At 46.4% G+C, this 20,820-nt stretch overlaps 1 protein-coding gene and 1 long non-coding RNA gene across 5 annotated transcripts in view; both read left to right on the top strand.

Moving 5' to 3' along the window:
- Positions 1 to 20,820, top strand: part of LOC127928762 (uncharacterized) — an 89,837-nt gene that overhangs the window by 44,856 nt on the left and 24,161 nt on the right. The gene's annotated exons all lie outside the window — the stretch shown is intronic.
- Positions 1 to 20,820, top strand: part of LOC118381080 (elongator complex protein 4) — a 45,342-nt gene that overhangs the window by 23,724 nt on the left and 798 nt on the right. Inside the window, exons 7-8 of one of the 2 annotated variants that reach the window (XM_052516115.1) lie at positions 7,241 to 7,429; positions 17,870 to 17,978. In XM_052516115.1, the coding sequence (XP_052372075.1) occupies positions 7,241 to 7,429; positions 17,870 to 17,978 (298 nt within the window). Of the gene's footprint in view, positions 1 to 7,210; positions 7,430 to 17,869; positions 17,979 to 20,820 lie in introns of both variants that reach the window. The other variant, XM_052516114.1, reaches the window with a different exon arrangement.

The following is a 20,820-nucleotide window of genomic DNA, read 5'->3' as shown; positions in this document are numbered from 1 at the left end:
TAACCTGCTCCTCTCTACTGTTAGCTATACTCTAACCTGCTCCTCTCTACTGTTAGCTATACTCTAACCTGCTCCTCTCTACTGTTAGCTATATTCTAACCTGCTCCTCTCTGCTGTTAGCTATACCCTAACCTGCTCCTCTCTACTGTTGCTCCTCTCTGCTGTTAGCTATACTCTAACCTGCTCCTCTCTGCTGTTAGCTATACTGCTCCTCTCTGCTGTTAGCTATACCTAACCTGCTCCTCTCTACTGTTAGCTATACTCTAACCTGCTCCTCTCTGCTGTTAGCTATACTCTAACCTGCTCCTCTCTGCTGTTAGCTATACTCTAACCTGCTCCTCTCTGCTGTTAGCTATACTCTAACCTGCTCCTCTCTGCTGTTAGCTATACTCTAACCTGCTCCTCTCTGCTGTTAGCTATACTCTAACCTGCTCCTCTCTGCTGTTAGCTATACTCTAACCTGCTCCTCTCTGCTGTTGGCTATGTTAACCTTCTCTATAGCTATACTAACCTGCTCCTCTCTACTGTTAGCTATACTCTAACCTCTCTCTCTGCTGTAGCTAACCTGCTCTCTCTGCTGTTAGCTATACTCTAACCTGCTCCTCTCTACTGTTAGCTATACTAACCTGCTCCTCTCTACTGTTAGCTATACTCTAACCTGCTCCTCTCTACTGTTAGCTATATTCTAACCTGCTCCTCTCTACTGTTAGCTATACTCTAACCTGCTCCTCTCTACTATTAGCTATATTCTAACCTGCTCCTCTCTACTGTTAGCTATACTCTAACCTGCTCCTCTCTACTGTTAGCTATAACCTGCTCCTCTCTGCTGTTGGCTATGCCTCTCTGCTGTTGCTATGTTCTGCTCCTCTCTACTGTGGCTAACTCCAACCTTCTCCTCTCTACTGTTAGCTATACCTAACCTGCTCCTCTCTACTGTTAGCTATACTCTAACCTGCTCCTCTCTACTGTTAGCTATACCTAACCTGCTCCTCTCTACTGTTAGCTATACTCTAACCTGCTCCTCTCTACTGTTAGCTATACTCTAACCTGCTCCTCTCTACTGTTAGCTATACTCTAACCTGCTCCTCTCTACTGTTAGCTATACCTAACCTGCTCCTCTCTGCTGTTAGCTATACTCTAACCTGCTCCTCTCTACTGTTAGCTATACTCTAACCTGCTCCTCTCTGCTGTTACTGTTAGCTATACTCTAACCTGCTCCTCTCTGCTGTTAGCTATACTCTAACCTGCTCCTCTCTGCTGTTAGCTATACTCTAACCTGCTCCTCTCTGCTGTTAGCTATACTATATACTCTAACCTGCTCCTCTCTACTAATACTCTAACCTGCTCCTCTCTGCTGTTAGCTATACTCTAACCTGCTCCTCTGCTGTTATATACTCTAACCTGCTCCTCTCTACTGTTAGCTATGCTTAGCTATACTCTAACCTGCTCCTCTCTGCTGTTAGCTATACTCTAACCTGCTCCTCTCTGCTGTTAGCTATACTCTAACCTGCTCCTCTCTGCTGTTAGCTATACTCTAACCTGCTCCTCTCTACTGTTAGCTATACTCTAACCTGCTCCTCTCTACTGTTACTATACTCTAACCTGCTCCTCTCTACTGTTAGCTATACTCTAACCTGCTCCTCTCTACTGTTAGCTATACCCTAACCTGCTCCTCTCTACTGTTAGCTATACTCTAACCTGCTCCTCTCTACTGTTAGCTATACTCTAACCTGCTCCTCTCTGCTGTTAGCTATACCTAACCTGCTCCTCTCTACTGTTAGCTATACTCTAACCTGCTCCTCTCTACTGCTGTTAACCTGCTCCTCTATACTCTAACCTGCTCCTCTCTACTGTTAGCTATACTCTAACCTGCTCCTCTCTACTGTTAGCTATACCTAACCTGCTCCTCTCTACTGTTAGCTATACTCTAACCTGCTCCTCTCTACTGTTAACTATAACCTGCTCCTCTCTACTGTTAGCTATACCTCCTCTACTGCTATACTCTAACCTGCTCCTCTCTACTGTTAGCTATACTCTAACCTGCTATACTATACTCTAACCTGCTCCTCTCTACTGTTAGCTATACCTAACCTGCTCCTCTCTACTGTTAGCTATACTCTAACCTGCTCCTCTCTACTGTTAGCTATACTCTAACCTGCTATACTCTAACCTGCTCCTCTCTACTGTTAGCTATACTCTAACCTGCTCCTCTCTGCTGTTAGCTATACTCCTGCTCCTCTCTACTGTTAGCTATACTCTAACCTGCTCCTCTCTACTGTTAGCTATACTCTAACCTGCTCCTCTCTGCTGTTAGCTATACTCTAACCTGCTCTATAACTCTACTGTTAGCTATACCTAACCTGCTCCTCTCTACTGTTAGCTATACTCTAACCTGCTCCTCTCTACTGTTAGCTCCTCTCTATACCTAACCTAACTATGCTCCTCTCTACTGTTAGCTATACTCTAACCTGCTCCTCTCTACTGTTAGCTATACCCCTAACCTGCTCCTCTCTGCTGTTAGCTATACTCTGCTCCTCTCTACTGTTAGCTATACTCTAACCTGCTCCTCTCTACTGTTAGCTATACCCTAACCTGCTCCTCTCTACTGTTAGCTATATCTAACCTGCTCCTCTCTACTGTTAGCTATACTCTAACCTCTCCTCTCTACTGTTAGCTATACTGCTAACCTGCTCCTCTCTACTGTTAGCTATAACCTGCTCCTCTCTGCTGTTAGCTACCTAACCTCCTCTCTACTGTTAGCTCTATGCTCCTCTCTACTAACCTAACCTGCTCCTCTCTACTGTTAGCTATATTCCTAACCTACCTCTAACCTACCTCCTCTCTGCTGTTAGCTATACTCTAACCTGCTCCTCTCTACTGTTAGCTATATTCTAACCTGCTCCTCTCTGCTGTTATCTATACTCTAACCTACTCCTCTCTACTGTTAGCTATAATCTCTACTGTTGGCTACCTGCTCCTCTCTACTGTTAGCTATACTCTAACCTGCTCCTCTCTACTGTTAGCTATACTCCTCTCTATCCATATCAAATAACTGCCCTTCCCAACACCCCTCTTCAAGTTACCATGTGAATTCCTCTCACCTGACTAGAATGACTTCATCAGTGTTATGGTGATCCTGGCAGCAGAGCAGACAGCTGTGTGTGTGTGTGTGTGTGTGTCCCATCTTTGAAACATATCTTTGTTTTAATGATTATCAATCCTCTTCAGAATGTCAGAAATGCCATCTGTCTCTCTGTGTTTCTATTTTAGTTTTTCCACTGAGGTGTGGGACCTGTGGAGGGGGCAGATCACCTAGATTCTGTGACCCCTCTGCTCCTCACCTGGAGCCTCCTCCCCTCTCTGTTAATATACCCCTGCTGTCACTCACACACAGGGATTACCCCCTGACCCAGCGCTGTCAATCATTAATTAATTCTAACCTGCTCTGACATCATCAAAGCGCTTTTGGCAGGCAGAGGAATGCAGACAGGACATGGGCACCATCACAAGAACCTGCTCCTCTCTACTGTTAGGGAAGACTGTGTGTGTGTGTGTGCTGTTTAACCACCCCTGCTCATACTGTTTGTCTTCTACTGGATGTTGGCTACAGAAACCAGGCATAATATTATCACTTCATAATGCAGTCTCCTTTGGGCCCTTTATGTTACTTCCTTCCTCTCTGCTATAATTTGGTGTTTTCTGGCTTGACTGTCAGGTGTCTCTTGTTCTGGGGCAGTACTGCTTCTCTACTGGCTTGGCTGTATGGTGGGGCTCTGTTGGTGGGTTTGGGCTGTGTTTTGGCACTGTTCCCCTACTGACTATACTCTATAGGAGTACTAAACACTTTCTCTCTATAGGAGTACTAAACACCTTCTCCCTATAGGTGTACTAAACACATTCTCAGTAGCTATAGGAGTACTAAACACTTTCCTCTCTATAGGAGTACTAAACACCTTCTCTGTTATTTATATCTATAGGAGTACTAAACACTTTCTCTCTATAGGAGTACTAAACACCTTCTCTATAGGAGTACTAAACACTTTCTATACTCTATAGGAGTACTAAACACCTTCTCCCTATAGGAGTACTAAACACCTTCTCTCTATAGGAGTACTAAACACCTTCTCTCTATAGGAGTACTAAACACCTTCTCTCTCTATAGGGAGTACTAAACACTTTCTCCCTCTCTAGGAGTACTAAACACTCCCTCTAGGAGTACTAAACACCTTCTCTCTATAGGAGTACTAAACACCTTCTCTCTATAGGAGTACTAAACACCTTCTCTGCTATAGGAGTACTAAACACCTTCTCCCTATAGGAGTACTAAACACCTCTCTGCCTTATAGAGTACTAAACACCTCCCTATAGGAGTACTAAACACCTTCTCCTATAGGAGTACTAAACACCTTCTCTCTATAGGAGTACTAAACACCTGACTCCCTATAGGAGTACCTGGCAAACACCGTCTCTCTATAGGAGTACTTTGAAACACTTTGTTTTAATGATTATCTCCTCTATAGGAGTACTAAACACTGTCTTCTCTATAGTTTTTCCACTGAGTACTAAACACCTTCTCCCTATAGGAGTACTCCTCCCCCTCTCCCCCTGTCAAACACCCCCCTTCTAATCATTAAACACATCATCAAAGCGCTAGGAGTACTAAACACCTTCTCCCAGTATAGGAGTACTGTGTGTGTGTGTTTCACCTTCTCTCTATAGGAGTACTAAACACCTTGTCCCTTTAGGAGTACTAAACACCAGGTGTCTTTGTCCAGTATAGGAGTACTAAACACCTTCTCTCCTAAACACTTTCTATAGGAGTACTAAACACCTTCTCCCTATAGGAGTACTAAACACCTCTCTATAGGAGTACTAAACACCTTCTCCCTATAGGAGTACTAAACACCTTCTCTCTATAGGAGTACTAAACACCTTCTCTCTATAGGAGTACTAAACACTTTCTCTCTATAGGAATACTAAACACCTTCTCCCTATAGGAGTACTAAACACCTTCTCCCTATAGGAGTACTAAACACCTTCTCTCTATAGGAGTACTAAACACCTTCTCTCTATAGGAGTACTAAACACCTCTATAGGAGTACTAAACACCTTCTCCTATAGGAGTACTAAACACCTCCCTATAGGAGTACTAAACACCTTCTCTCTATAGGAGTACTAAACACCTTCTCTCTATAGGAGTACTAAACACCTTCTCTCTATAGGAGTACTAAACACCTTCTCCCTATAGGAGTACTAAACACCTTCTCCCTATAGGAGTACTAAACACCTTCTCTCTATAGGAGTACTAAACACCTCTCCTATAGGAGTACTAAACACTTCTCCCTATAGGAGTATTAAACACCTCTATAGGAGTATTCAACACCTTCTCTCTATAGGAGTACTAAACACCTTCTCCCTATAGAGTACTAAACACCTTCTCCTATAGGAGTACTAAACACCTTCTCTATAGGAGTACTAAACACCTCCCTATAGAGTACTAAACACCCCCTATAGGAGTACTAAACCTATAGGAGTACTAAACACCTTCTCTCTATAGGAGTACTAAACACCTTCTCTCTATAGGAGTACTAAACACCTTCTCCCTATAGGAGTACTAAACACCTTCTCACCTCTATAGGAGTACTAAACACCTTCTCTCTATAGGAGTACTAAACACCTTCTCCCTATAGGAGTACTAAACACCTTCTCTCTAGGAGTACTAAACACCTATAGGAGTACTAAACACCTTCTCTCTATAGGAGTACTAAACACCTCCCTATAGGAGTACTAAACACCTTCTCTCTATAGGAGTATTCAACACCTTCTCTCTATAGGAGTACTAAACACCTTCTCCCTATAGGAGTACTAAACACCTTCTCTCTATAGGAGTACTAAACACCTTCTCTCTATAGGAGTACTAAACACCTTCTCCCTATGGAGTACTAAACACCTATAGGAGTACTAAACACCTTCTAAACACCTTCTCTCTATAGGAGTACTAAACACCTTCTCTCTATAGGAGTACTAAACACCTTCTCTCTATAGGAGTACTAAACACCTTCTCTCTATAGGAGTACTAAACACCTTTCTATAGGAGGAAACGTTGGCCTCTTCATGATGTTGCCACAGCAACAGGCATGTTACTACGGTTCCCTTCCCTGGAGCCCAGGGTCTGATAAACTGTGGTGGGATGTCTCTGACACACATACAAGCAGACAGGAAGTGAGTCAGGGATTAACGTGTGAGAGAATAGAAAAGGAGAAAGACAACAGGAATGACTGAGTGATTGAATAAGTTGGTCAGGAAGTGTAGGAGAAAGAGAGAGAGGGAGCGGGAAGAGGACAGAAGAGTGGTACCCCTCCCTTGGGATTGTGCAAGGCCAACAGTGGAAACTCCTAGTAACAATGAGGTTTATTTATCTTAGATAGCACCAATGCTGAAAAAGGCCCTAGATCAATGGACGAGAGGAGAGAAAGAGAGATTGGAGAGGGCATAGAAAGAAGCAGGGTAAGAGGGATGAGAGAATAGAGAAAAGCATGCTGGGACATAAGGAAAAGCGAGAGACTGAGAAAAGGGAAACACCAAAGCAGGGAGACACTTTATTCTATAGTCATAGGGTGTTTTGTGAGGGTGGGCAAGACTTTGAGGGTAACACTCTACCCCTCCGTCCACCACCCCTCCCCACGGCCCCCTTGGCCGGCAAGGTTCGTTCTGGTGCCAAGAATGTGCCGGCGTTTCTGGGTGGCAGCCATATTGGAATCCTGTCTGACAGGTCCATTGTGCCCCTGTCAGATGGCCTCTGTGATTGGGCAGTTGTGTCCAATCACGTTTGGCGGCTGTGTTCCGATGGTCTGTGCTGGTGAGCAGACTCTCCTGTCCTGTTGGGCTGCTAGTGTCTGTAAACTCTCCACTGTTGTGTTTACTACCACAACGTGAGGGTTTTAATTACCAACAGAAATATAATAAGTCTTTTCTACGGTCATAAACACATGCCCAATATTTTAGCTAAAAATGCAATGATAATGTGTCATTTCAACTCCATGACAATTCCTTACATCCACTGTTTTAATCAAGAGTCTCAGTGTCTTTCTCTCTCACTCTCTCTCTCTCTCTCTCTCTCTCTCTCTCGGTGATTCTCTCTCGGTGATTCTCTCTCTCTCTCTCTCTCTGTGTTCTTCTCTCTCTCTCACTCACTCACTCACTCACTCACTCACTCACTCACTCACTCACTCTTACACAGACCAAGTCACGGAACATCCTACGGATCGGGTTGCACTCCCTCGGCTCCGCCCTGTGGGATGACGACCTGTGTTGCCGTGAAAACCCAAGCCACGGCCACGCCCTCACCACCTTCCTTTACGGCCTCCGGGCCATGCTGAGGTCATCGCTCTCTGTCGCCGTGGTTACCGTGCCCTCACACCTCATCCAGGTAAGAGTATGTGCCTTGCACTAAGCGTGTCACAAAGGGCACATAGGTTTGTCACAAAGGGCACATAGGTGTGTCACAAAGGGCACATAGGTGTGTCACATGCACCCCAGCATTTTCAATTCATGTTCATCACCTTTCACATTGTTCTATGGATTATCAGTAGTCACCAGGGTTAGACTACAGTATGTGTATGGTCAACACCCTGGAGCGCAGTGTCACCAGGGTTAGACTACAGTATGTGTATGGTCAACACCCTGGAGCGCAGTGTCACCAGGGTTAGACTACAGTATGTGTATGGTCAACACCCTGGAGCGCAGTGTCACCAGGGTTAGACTACAGTATGTGTATGGTCAACACCCTGGAGCGCAGTGTCACCAGGGTTAGACTACAGTATGTGTATGGTCAACACCCTGGAGCGCAGTGTCACCAGGGTTAGACTACAGTATGTGTATGGTCAACACCCTGGAGCGCAGTGTCACCAGGGTTAGACTACAGTATGTGTATGGTCAACACCCTGGAGCGCAGTGTCACCAGGGTTAGACTACAGTATGTGTATGGTCAACACCCTGGAGCGCAGTGTCACCAGGGTTAGACTACAGTATGTGTATGGTCAACACCCTGGAGCGCAGTGTCACCATGGTTAGACTACAGTATGTGTATGGTCAACACCCTGGAGCGCAGTGTCACCAGGGTTAGACTACAGTATGTGTATGGTCAACACCCTGGAGCGCAGTGTCACCAGGGTTAGAACAGTACAGTATGTGTCACCAGGGTCAACACCCTGGAGCGCAGTGTCACCAGGGTTAGACTACAGTATGTGTATGGTCAACACCCTGGAGCGCAGTGTCACCAGGGTTAGACTACAGTATGTGTATGGTCAACACCCTGGAGCGCAGTGTCACCAGGGTTAGACTACAGTATGTGTATGGTCAACACCCTGGAGCGCAGTGTCACCAGGGTTAGACTACAGTATGTGTATGGTCAACACCCTGGAGCACAGTGTCACCAGGGTTAGACTACAGTATGTGTATGGTCAACACCCTGGAGCACAGTGTCACCAGGGTTAGACTACAGTATGTGTATGGTCAACACCCTGGAGCACAGTGTCACCAGGGTTAGACTACAGTATGTGGTCATATGAAGCCAGTCTCACTGTTTCAGAATTGAAAGAGGGATCCACTTTGCTGTGTGTGTGTGTGTGTGTGTGTGTGTGTGTTCGTCCTTACTCTGGACCCTCAGTGTGGAGTAGGTAGGGGCATATGGCAGACGGTGGCTCTCTCCCAGAAACTCAGCCACAGAAACAGACTCACTTGAACAGACATCCAGAGCGATCTGATGTAGGGCTGGGCGATATGGCCTAAAAATCATATCTTGATTTATTTTCAATCTAATTTATGGGAGATTTCATGATATACAGTATATATTTTTAACGTTTTCTCTAAATAAGCGCTGTTGCACAATTTCAGGTCAAATACACTGCATTTCAAACAGTCAGCAATAATCGAATGAATTCAGGGCTTATAAAATTATATCTAGGCTAAATATAAGCCTTCCGCAGCCATAAGACCCACTAATAATTTACATTTTTGATCAATATACACTGCTCAAAAAAATAAAGGGAAAACTTAAACAACACAATGTAACTCCAAGTCAATCACACTTCTGTGAAATCAAACTGTCCACTTTGGAAGCAACACTGATTGACAATAAATTTAACATGCTGTTGTTTAAATGGAATAGACAACAGGTGGAAATTATAGGCAATTAGCAAGACACCCCCACAAAGGAGTGGTTCTGCAGGTGGGGACCACAGACCACTTCACAGTTCCTATGCTTCCTGGCTGATGTTTTAGTGACTTTTGAATGCTGGCGGTGCTTTCACTCTAGTGGTAGCATGAGACGGAGTCTACAACCCACACAAGTGGCTCAGGTATTGCAGCTCATCCAGGATGGCACATCAATGCGAGCTGTGGCAAGAAGGTTTGCTGTGTCTGTCAGCGTAGTGTCCAGAGCATGGAGGCTCTACCAGGAGACAGGCCAGTACATCAGGAGATGTGGAGGAGGCCGTAGGAGGGCAACAACCCAGCAGCAGGACCGCTACCTCCGCCTTTGTGCAAAAGGAGCACTGCCAGAGCCCTGCAAAATGACCTCCAGCAGGCCACAAATGTGCATGTGTCTGCTTAAACGGTCAGAAACAGACTCCATGAGGGTGGTATGAGGATCCGACATCCACAGGTGGGGTTATGCTTACAGCCCAACACCGTGCAGGACGTTTGGCATTTGCCAGAGAACACCAAGATTGGCAAATTCGCCACTGGCGCCCTGTGCTCTTCACAGATGAAAGCAGGTTCACACTGAGCACGTGACAGAGCCTGGAGACGCCGTGGAGAACGTTCTGCTGCCTGCAACATCCTCCAGCATGACCGGTTTGGCGGTGGGTCAGTCATGGTGTAGGGTGGCATTTCTTTGGGGGGCCGCACAGCCCTCCATGTGCTCGCCAGAGGTAGCCTGACTGCCATTAGGTACCGAGATGAGATCCTCAGACCCCTTGTGAGACCATATGCTGGTGAGGGTTGGCCCTGGGTTACTCCTAATGCAAGACTATGCTAGACCTCATGTGGCTGGAGTGTGTCAGCAGTTCCTGTAAGAGGAAGGCATTGATGCCATGGACTGGCCCGCCCGTTCCCCAGACCTGAATCCAACTGAGCACATCTGGGACATAATGTCTCGCTCCATCTACCAACGACACGTTGCACCACAGACTGTCCAGGAGTTGGTGGATGCTTTAGTCCAGGTCTGGGAGGAGATCCCTGAGGAGACCATCCGCCACCTCATCAGGAGCATGCCCAGGCGTTGTAGGGAGGTCATACAGGCACGTGGAGGCCATCCGCCACCTCATCAGGAGCATGCCCAGGCGTTGTAGGGAGGTCATACAGGCACGTGGAGGCCATCCGCCACCTCATCAGGAGCATGCCCAGGCGTTGTAGGGAGGTCATACAGGCACGTGGAGGCCATCCGCCACCTCATCAGGAGCATGCCCAGGCGTTGTAGGGAGGTCATACAGGCACGTGGAGGCCACACACACTACTGAGCCTCATTTTGACTTGTGTTAAGGAAATTACATCAAAGTTGGATCAGCCTGTAGTGTGGTTTTCCACTTTAATTTTGAGTGTGACTCCAAATCCAGACATACATGGGTTGACAAATTTGATTTCCATTGATAATTTTTGTGTGATTTTGTTGTCAGCACATTCAACTATGTAAAGAAAAAAGTATTTAATAAGAATATTTCATTGATTCAGATCTAGGATGTGTTATTTTAGTGTTCCCTTTATTTGTTTTGAGCAGTGTAGTTTAGCCTTTATTGTGTGCTATAGCTTGGAACATAAATACATGGGACTCTAGATGACATCATAATGAGGTATTGTTTCCAACAATTTGGCTGTTTTCCTAAAGAAGTTAAATCCGCTATGTGTTTTGTTTCCTTGCCACAATACTAACAAGAATCGCGATACTGGTATGTTCCCGGGCCCTACCCGGTACCCCTATCCCTGTCCTGAGAGGTAGTATGGACAACGATGCCTTCTCTGATGGGAGTGACCACTGACTGTCCCTCTCTGGCCTGAATACTCAACCCTTCATATCTGATTCTCTACCCTCCTCCACCCTGTAACAACCACGTGATGTTGGACAACCAACACGTGATGTTGGAGGTATAGCAACACGTGATGTTGGAGGTATAGCAACACGTGATGTTGGAGGTATAGCAACACGTGATGTTGGAGGTGATGTTGGAGCAACACGTGATGTTGGAGGTATAGTGATGTTGGAGGTATAGCAACACGTGATGTTGGAGGTATAGCAACACGTGATGTTGGAGCAACACGTGATGTTGGAGGTATAGCAACACGTGATGTTGGAGGTATAGCAACACGTGATGTTGGAGGTATAGCAACACGTGATGTTGGAGGCAACACGTGATGTTGAGATAGCAACACGTGATGTTGGAGGTATAGCAACACGTGATGTTGGAGGTATAGCAACACGTGATGTTGGAGGTATAGCAACACGTGATGTTGGAGGTATAGCAACACGTGATGTTGGAGGTATAGCAACACGTGATGTTGGAGGTATAGCAACACGTGACTGTGATAGAGGAAGCTTTATTTAGCTAGTTGGTTAGTCTGGTCTCTCTCAGCCACAGACAGTCTAGACTGGCAGCAGTGGGGCTGGCTGGGCTATCCATTATTAAACACCCACACCCAGGGAGGAAGAGTGATGCATAGAAAGCCTCCTCACACCGCCCAGTGCCACAGTCCACTTGAAACTTTAATCAGGACCTCGGTCCCCTTGCTCATCACACACACCCGTCATTCAGAGCCCCACTAGTTTTGATCCCTACCTTTTTCGCTAAAAATAATCATATATATTATTTTTTGAGGGATGCATGTTTTGCATGTAATGTTGACATTAATACGTGTCACACATCAGTTTGGAAACGATGTACATTTAAAGCCACATACAAACTTGGTCTCTTTTTTGCTTTCTTGAGTAAGGCAGCTCCAAAATGCAGGTGTTTCAGCCTAGCTCAGTGCTTTCTGTGGTGGAGGGGCAGCCAGTGGAAAATACAGAACATAAGGGTTGGTAATGTTCTCTATTTGCACCGTGATTGGCTCAGTGTTCTGTCACTCATGGGGACACTACGTCACCGCCAAATCTAAGGGTAGAGCTCGAAATTCAAGCCCCTTGGGTGCTGCCTTAGTTACATTAGAAGTACCCATCCAAGAAGATTCAAGGTCATTGGCCACAGATCAACTGTATGTGATTTGACATAATTTTAAGTCGGAAATGTACATACACTTAGGTTGGAGTCATTAAAACTCGTTTTTTCAACCACCACAAATTTCTTGTTAACAAACTATAGTTTTGGCAAGTTGGTTAGGACATCTACTTTGTGCATGACACAAGTACTTTTCCAACAATTGTTTACAGACAGATTATTTCACTTATAATTCACTGTATCACAATTCCAGTGGGTCAGAAGTTTACATACACTAAGTTGACTAAACAGCTTGGAAAATTCCAGAAAATGATGTCATGGCTTTAGAAGCTTCTTATTGACATTGTTTGAGTCAATTGGAGGTGTACCTGTGGATGTATTTCAAGGCCTAACTTCAAACTCAGTGCCTCTTCGCTTGACTTCATGGGAAAATCAAAAATATCAGCCAAGACTTCAGAAAAGAAATTGTAGACCTCCACAAGTCGGGTTCATCCTTGGGAGCAATTTCCAAACACCTGAAGGTACCACATTTATCTGAACAAACAACAGTACTCAAGTATAAACACCATGGGTCCACGCAGCCGTCATACTGCTCAGGATGGAGACTCGTTCTTTCCCTAGAGATGAATGTACTTTGGTGCGAAAAGTGCAAATCAATCCCAGATCAACAGCAAAGGACCTTGTGAAGATGCTGGAGGAAACGGGTACAAAAGTATCTATATCCACAGTAAAACGAGTCCTATATTGACATAACCTGAAAGGCCGCTCAGCAAGGAAGAAGCCACTGCTCCAAAACTGCCATAAAAATGGCAGACTATGGTTTGCAACTGCACATGGGGACAAAGATCATAAATCTTGGAGAAATGTCCTCTGGTCTGATGAAACAAAATAGAACTGTTTGGCCATAATGACCATTGTTATGTTTGGAGGTAAAAGGGGGAGGCTTGCAAGCTGAATAACACCATCCCAACCATGAATCACGGGGTGGCAGCATCATGTTGTGAGGGTGCTTTGCTGCAGGAGGGACTGGTGCACTTCACAAAATAGATGGTATCATGAGGTAGGAAAAGAATGTGGATATATTGAAGCAACATCTCAAGACATCAGTCGGGAAGTTAAAAGCTTGGTCGCAAATGGGTCTTCCAAATGGACAATGACCCCAAGCATACTTCAAAGTTGTGGCAAAATGGCTTAAGGACAACAAAGTCAAGGTATTGGAGTGGCCATCACAAAGCCCTGACCTCAATCATATAAAACATTTGTGGGCAGAACTGAAAAACCTGTGTGAGCAAGGAGGCCTACAAACCTGACTCAGTTACACCAGCTCTGTCAGGAGGAATGGGCCAAAATTCACCCAACTTATTGTGGGAAGCTTGTGGAAGGCTACCCAAACATTTGACCCAAGTTTAACAATTTAAAGGCAATGCTACCAAATGCTAATTGAGTGTATGTTAACTTCTGACCCACTGGGAATGTGATGAAAGAGATAAAAGCTGAAATAAATAATTCTCTCTACTATTTTTCTGACATTTCACATTCTTATAATGTGGCCATGGACCCAAAAAAATGTGGGTCCATGTCCAGGAATCTCCCAGATCTTAATCCCATTGAGAATTTGTGGTCAGTCCTCAAGAGGCGGGTGGACAAACAAAAACCAAAAAATTCTGACCAACTCCAAGCATTGATTATGCAATAATGGGCTGCCATCAGTCAGGATGTGGCCCAGAAGTAAATTGACAGCATGCCAGGGCGGAAGCGGCAAGACATCGGCATTTGGTTTATTGATTGTAATATGTTGTCTGATGACCTACAGGTAACTTCCAAAATCAGGGAAATGCTTATTTACAGGCTCTAACCAATGGTGTGGAAAAAAAGGTGTGTGTGTGTGTAGGTAAGTAAAGAAATAAAACAACAGTAAAAAGACTTTTTTTAAAAATTTAAGAGTAGCAAGGCTATATACTGTTAGTCAGGCTTATTGAGGTAGTATGTACATGTAGGTATCGTTAAAGTGACTGTGCATGTATGATGAACAGAGAGTAGCAGAAGTGTAAAAAGAGGGGTTGACGGGTGGTGGGACACAATGCAGATAGTCCAGGTAACCATTTGGTTACCTGTTCAGGAGACTTATGGCTTGGGGGTAAAAACTGTTGAGAAGCCTTTTTGTCCTAGACTTAGCACTCCGATACAGCTTGCCATGCGGTAGCAGAGAGAACAGTCTATGATGGGTGGCTGAGGTCTTTGACCATTTTTAGGGCCTTCCTCTGACACCGCCTGGTGTAGAGGTCCTGGATGGCAGGCAGCTTTGCCATACGCACTACCCTCTGAAGTGCCTTGCGGTCAGAGGCCGAGCAATTGCCGCACCAGGCAGTGATGCAACCGGTCAGGATGCTCTCGATGTTGTATCTGTAGAACCTTTTGACGATCTCAGGACCCATGCCAAATCTTTTTAGTTTCCTGAGGGGGAATAGGCTTTGCCGTGCCCTCTTCACGACTGTCTTGGTGTGTTTGGACCAATCTAGTTTGTTGTTGATGTGGACACCAAGGAATTTGAAGCTCTCGACCTGCTCCACTACAGCCCCATCGATGAGAATGGGGATGTGCTCGGTGCTCCTTTTCCTGTAGTCCACAATCATCTCCTTAGTCTTGGTTACGTTGAGGTATAGGTTGTTATTCTGGTACAACCCGGCCAGGTCTCTGACCTCCTCCCTATAGACTGTCTCGTCATTGTGGGTGATCAGGCCTGCCATTGTCGTGTAGTCAGCAATCTTAATGATGGTGTTGGAGTCGTGCCTGGCCATGCAGTCGTGGGGGAACAGGGAGTACAGGAGGGGACTGAGCACGCGCCCCTGGGGAGCTCCAGTGTTGAGGATCAGCGTGGCAGATGTGTTGCTACCTACCCTTACCACCTGGGGGCAGCCTGTCAGGAAGTCCAGGATCCAGTTGCAGAGGGAGGTGTTTAGTCCCAGGATCCTTAGCTTGGTGATGAGCTTTGAGGGTACTATGGTGTTGAACACTGAGCTGTTGTCAATGAACAGCATTTTCACATAGGTGTTCCTTTTGTCCAAGTAGGAAAGGGCAGTGTGGAGTGCAATAGAGATTGCATCATCTGTGGATTTGTTTGGGCTGTATGCAAATTGGAGTGGGTCTAGGGTTTCTGGGATAATGGTGTTATGTGAGCCATTACCAGCCTTTCAAAGCACTTCATGGCTATGGACGCTACGGAACAGCTGATGCTCTCCTGCATGCCTCGAAGCGAGCATAGAAGTGATTTAGCTCATCTGGTAGGCTCGTGTCACTGGGCAGCTCACGGCTGTGCTTCCCTTTGTAGTCTGTAATAGTTTGCAAGCCCTGCCACATCCGACGAGCGTCTGAGCCGGTGTAGTATGATTCAATCTTAGCCCTGTATTGACGCTTTGCCTGTTTGATGGTTCGTCTCAGGGCATAGCGGGATTTCTTGTAAGCTTCCGGGTTAGAGTCCCGCACCTTGAAAGCGTCAGCTGTACCCTTTAGCTCAGTGCGAATGTTGCCTGTAATCCATGACTTCTGGTTGGGGTATATACGTACAGTCACTGTGGGGACGACGTCCTCAATGCACTTATTGATAAAGCCAGTGACTGAGGTGGTGTATCTGACCATTTTTTTATAGACTGAGTCACTGGGGCTTCCTGCTTTAATTTTTGCTTGTAAGCAGGAATTAGGAGGATAGAGTTGTGGTCGGATTTATCAACTGGAGGGCGAGGGAGAGCTTTGTACGCGTCTCTGTGTTTGGAGTACAGGTGATCTAGATTTTTTCCCCCTCTGGTTGCACATTTAACATGTTGATAGAGGTTTGTAAAACTGATTTAAGTTTCCCTGCATTAAAGTCTCCGGCCACTAGGAGCACCGCCTCTGGGTGAGTGGTTTCCTGTTTGCTTATTTCCTTAAACAGCTGACTGAGTGCGGACTTAGTGCCAGCATCTGTCTGTGGTGGTAAATAAACAGCCACGAAAAGTATAGCTGAAAATTATAGACAGGATGTTCATTTAGTTGGCCATCCTAAAATCACCGACCACAAACACACTATTGGTGACTCACCCCTCTAAACAGTACAATTAAAATGTGTGCTAAGTAATTTCGCTCACCTGGGGTTTAATTTCTGTGTGTGACTGACCTCAGCCTCTAAGTGCTCTGAGGCCTGACTGGGGGAACATGCATACTTTAACAGTAGAACACAAGTGTAAAGGATGGAGAACAAGAAAGGAAGATAAGACAGGAAGGCATGAAAACTGCATCAGGCAGGTGGCAGGCAGCCAACACAGAGAAGAGGACCTTAATGATTTAAGAGGCTGAGGAGATGAATAATAGAAGACTCCACCATCCCTGCGTCCCTCTCTCCCTCTCTCTCTCTTCCCCTCTCCCTGCGTCCCCGCTCTTCCTCACTCACTGCGTCCCTCTCTTCCTCTCTCCCTCTTCCTCTCTCGCTCCTCTCCCTCCCTCCCTCCCTCCCTCCCTCCCCCTCCCTCCCTCCCTCCCTCCCTCCCTCCCTCCCTCCCTCCCTCCCTCCCTCCCTCCCTCCCCCTCCCTCCCTCCCTCCCTCCCTCCCTCCCTCTCCCTGCATTCCTCTCTCTCCTTCTTCCTTGTTCTCTGCTGTCACAACAGAGGGAGATCTGACCAGCAGGGGGAGCCCTCCTCGAGCGATCCTCTCCCCTTCACTCCTTTAACTATGTGTTTGTGTTCTTGTGTGCATGTTGCGTGTGTGTTTGTCTTTGTGCGTGAGTGTACATATGCACATCTCTCTACTTGTGTGTTATGTGGTACAAATATATTATGCAGCATCTCCTCCTTCCTGCTCCTAATGTTTACCTTTACCCCCCACACCATTCTCCATATAACCTCAACAACTGCCCCCCACACCATTCTACATCTGACCTCAACAACTGCCCCCCACACCATTTTCCATATAACCTCAACAACTGCCCCCACACCATTCTCACATCTGACCTCAACAACTGCCCCCCACACCATTCTACATCTGACCTCAACAACTGCCCCCCACACCATTTTACATATAACCTCAACAACTGCCCCCCCACACCATTCTACATCTGACCTCAACAACTGCCCCCCACACCATTCTACATCTGACCTCAACAACTGCCCCCCACCCCATTTTCCATATAACCTCAACAACTGCCCCCCACACCATTCTACATCTGACCTCAACAACTGCCACCCCCCACACCTTTCTCCATGTAACCTCAACAACTTCCCCCTGCCCCCCACACCTTTCTCCATGTAACCTCAAAACTTCCCCCCACACCTTTCTCCATGTAACCTCAACAACTGCCCCCCACACCTCCCCCTCAACAACTGCCCCCCACACCTTTCTCCATGTAACCTCAAAACTGCCCCCCACACCTTTCTCCATATAACCTCAACAACTGCCCCCCCCCCATACCTTTCTCCATGTGACCTCAACAACTGCCCCCTCCATACCTTTCTCCATGTAACCTCAACAACTGCCGGGTAATGATTACCTCATTTAATTTCAGCGCTGACGTCAGGAGGTTTTCAATTACCTGTGATCACTCATCTTTCTCTCTCCTCTCTCCTTTTTGTGTCTTTCCCTCACCCTCACTCTCCATCTCTCTTTCTTCTCTCCATCTCTCTCTCTCCTACAGAACAGAGCTCTGATGGGCAATATAACCAGGTTGTGTGACACGGCCATCGCTCTAGAGTCCTTCAGAGGCTCAGAGAGAGAGACCAACCCCCTGTACAAAGATTACCACGGTAACCCCCCCACACACACACAGGGCCAGTGCATAAAATGGATGTGTGTGTGTGTGTGTGTGTGTGTGTGTGTGTGTGTGTGTGTGTGTGTGTGTGTGTGTGTGTGTGTGTGTGTGTGTGTGTGTGCGTGTGCGCTCTCTCTCTCGCGAGCGCGATTGTGGAGGCTGGTCGGCTAGGCAGGCAGGCAGGCCCCTCACAGGGCAGCCCAGGCTGTCAGGGCCTGTTAGTGGGCTACTGCTCAATCAGACGTGCTCCTCACTAGACAGGCCGGGGGGGATTCAGCTGCCACGCCGCACTCTCCCCCTCGCCCCTCTCACCCCCCAGCAGAGCTCCTCTCTCCCGCCCTCCCTCCACACACATACAACCCCAGTCCCATATACCCCTGAGGCCTGGTGTAGAGCGGAGTGGACCAATGCTGGGGAATCCATATTCTTCACCATCACTCTCTCCATCTTTTTCTCTGTCCACTCCTCTCTCCATAGATGGTTTAGTCTGCTCTGACATGGAGGATGACAGTCTGAGAGGGGGAAGAGGAAGGAGATATATATATATATATATATATATATATTTAAAAGCATCTCCCTCTCTCATACACACATTCCCTCTCTCCATCACTCCTCACACTCTCTCTCTCTCCCCCCTCCCTCATACACACGTTCCCTCTCTCCATCACTCCCTCACTCTCTCTCCCCACACATAAAGGTCAGTTTAAGAGATGGAGGTATTTTTAGTCATGCCTCTCTTTTCTCTCTTGCTCTTTTCCTCTGGTTTATTCCTCTCCTAATTTCCTATGGTTTATTCCCCTTCTCCTCCTCCTTTCCTCTGGTCATTCCCTTCTCCTTTCCTCTGGTTATTCCCCTCCCCCTCTCCTCTGTTTTATTCCCCTTTCCTCTGGTTTATTCCCCCTCTCCTCTCCCATTTCCTCTGGTTTATTGCCCCTCTCCTCTGGTTTATTGCCCCTCTCCTCTGGTTTATTCCCACTCTCCTCTGGTTTATTCCTCTACCCTTTCCTCTGGTTTATTCCCCCTTTCCTCTGGTTTATTCCCCTTCTCCTCTCCTCTTGTTTATTCCCCTTTTCCTCTGGTTTATTCCTCTACCCTTTCCTCTGGTTTATTCCCCCTTTCCTCTGGTTTATTCCCCCTTTCCTCTGGTTTATTCCCCTTTCCTCTGGTTTATTCCCCCTTTCCTCTGGTTTATTCCCCCTTTCCTCTGGTTTATTCCCCCTTTCCTCTGGTTTATTCCCTCTCCTCTGGTTTATTCCCCCTTTCCTCTGGTTTATTCCCCTTTCCTCTGGTTTATTCCCCCTTTCCTCTGGTTTATTCCCCCTTTCCTCTGGTTTATTCCCCCTTTCCTCTGGTTTATTCCCATTCTCCTTTCCTCTGGTTTATTCCCCCTTTCCTCTGGTTTATTCCCCTTCTCCTCTCTGGTTTATTCCCCCTCTCCTCTGGTTTATTCCCCCTCTGGTTTATTCCCCTCTCTCTGGTTTATTCCCCCTCTACTCTGGTTTACTCCCCCTTTCCTCTGGTTTATTCCCCTTTCCTCTGGTTTATTCCCTTCTCCTTTCCTCTGGTTTATTCCCCTCTCTTCTGGTTTATTCCCCTTCTCCTTTCCTCTGGTTTATTCCCCTTCTCCTCTGGTTTATTCCCCCTTTCCTCTGGTTTATTCCCCTTTCCTCTGGTTTATTCCCCTTTCCTCTGGTTTATTCCCCCTCTCCTCTGGTTTATCCCCCTTCTCCTTTCCTCTGGTTTATTCCCCCTCTCCTCTGGTTTATTCCCCTTCTCCTTTCCTCTGGTTTATTCCCCCTCTCCTCTGGTTTATTCCCCCTTTCCTCTGGTTTATTCCCCCTTTCCTCTGGTTTATTCCCCCTCTCCTCTGGTTTATTCCCCTTCTCCTTTCCTCTGGTTTATTCCCCTTCTCCTCTGGTTTATTCCCCCTTTCCTCTGGTTTATTCCCCCTCTCCTCTGGTTTATTCCCCTTCTCCTTTCCTCTGGTTTATTCCCCTTCTCCTTTCCTCTGGTTTATTCTCCTTTCCTCTGGTTATTCCCCTTCTTCTTTCCTCTGGTTCTTTCTCCCTCTCCTCTCCCCCTTTCCTCTGGTTTATTCCCCTTCTCCTCTCCTCTGTTTTATTCCTCATTTCCTTTGGTTTATTCCTCCTTTCCTATCAGTCTGGTTAGTCAGCCCTAGTTGAGACAGATGAAGAATGATTAAATGGCATCTTTTAGTTTCTCCTCTAACACAATGTTTTATTTACATGCTGACATGTCCCACGTCCCTAACCTGTCCCACGTCCCTAACCTGTCCCACTGACCGCTATTGTTTTGCTTTGTGTTCACCCACCGCACAATGATACAGTTTAATATAATACACAGCTGAGGTTTGAATCTCTCTGTTAGAAAGATGTTGATCTGATATGTAACTATACTGGCAGTATTTGACCTATATCAAAATATACATCCTCTGTTTAAGAATTTGCAAATGTGTGTTCATTGTGTGTTTTGTGTGTGTGCGTTTTGTAGCAGCAGTTCAGGGCTGCTCAAAGCATGCTGGGATGCCTGTCACAACGAATCAGGCGATAGGAAATCACCCAAGTGCACGGAGAGAACTCACCATCCCCCTCTCTTTCTCCATCTATTCCCCTCTCTCTCTCTCTCTCTCTTTCTCCTTCTTTTGTACCATCCCTGCTTTCCAGTTTTATGAAATGTCACTTTACGGAGGGAGGGAGAATTTCTTAAGGTCTCTTCCTATGAAAAGTGAACCTATTTAATCCTCTCGCCCACCACCCCACCCATCTACAACATATTATGTATAGCAAGCCCTACAGCACACACACACACACACACAC

The sequence above is a fragment of the Oncorhynchus keta genome, unplaced genomic scaffold (assembly GCF_023373465.1).
Source record: "Oncorhynchus keta strain PuntledgeMale-10-30-2019 unplaced genomic scaffold, Oket_V2 Un_scaffold_3710_pilon_pilon, whole genome shotgun sequence".
Classification (NCBI taxonomy): domain Eukaryota; kingdom Metazoa; phylum Chordata; class Actinopteri; order Salmoniformes; family Salmonidae; genus Oncorhynchus; species Oncorhynchus keta.
The sequence above is the reverse complement of the archived record's forward strand: the minus strand, read 5'-3'. Positions and strand labels throughout refer to the sequence as shown.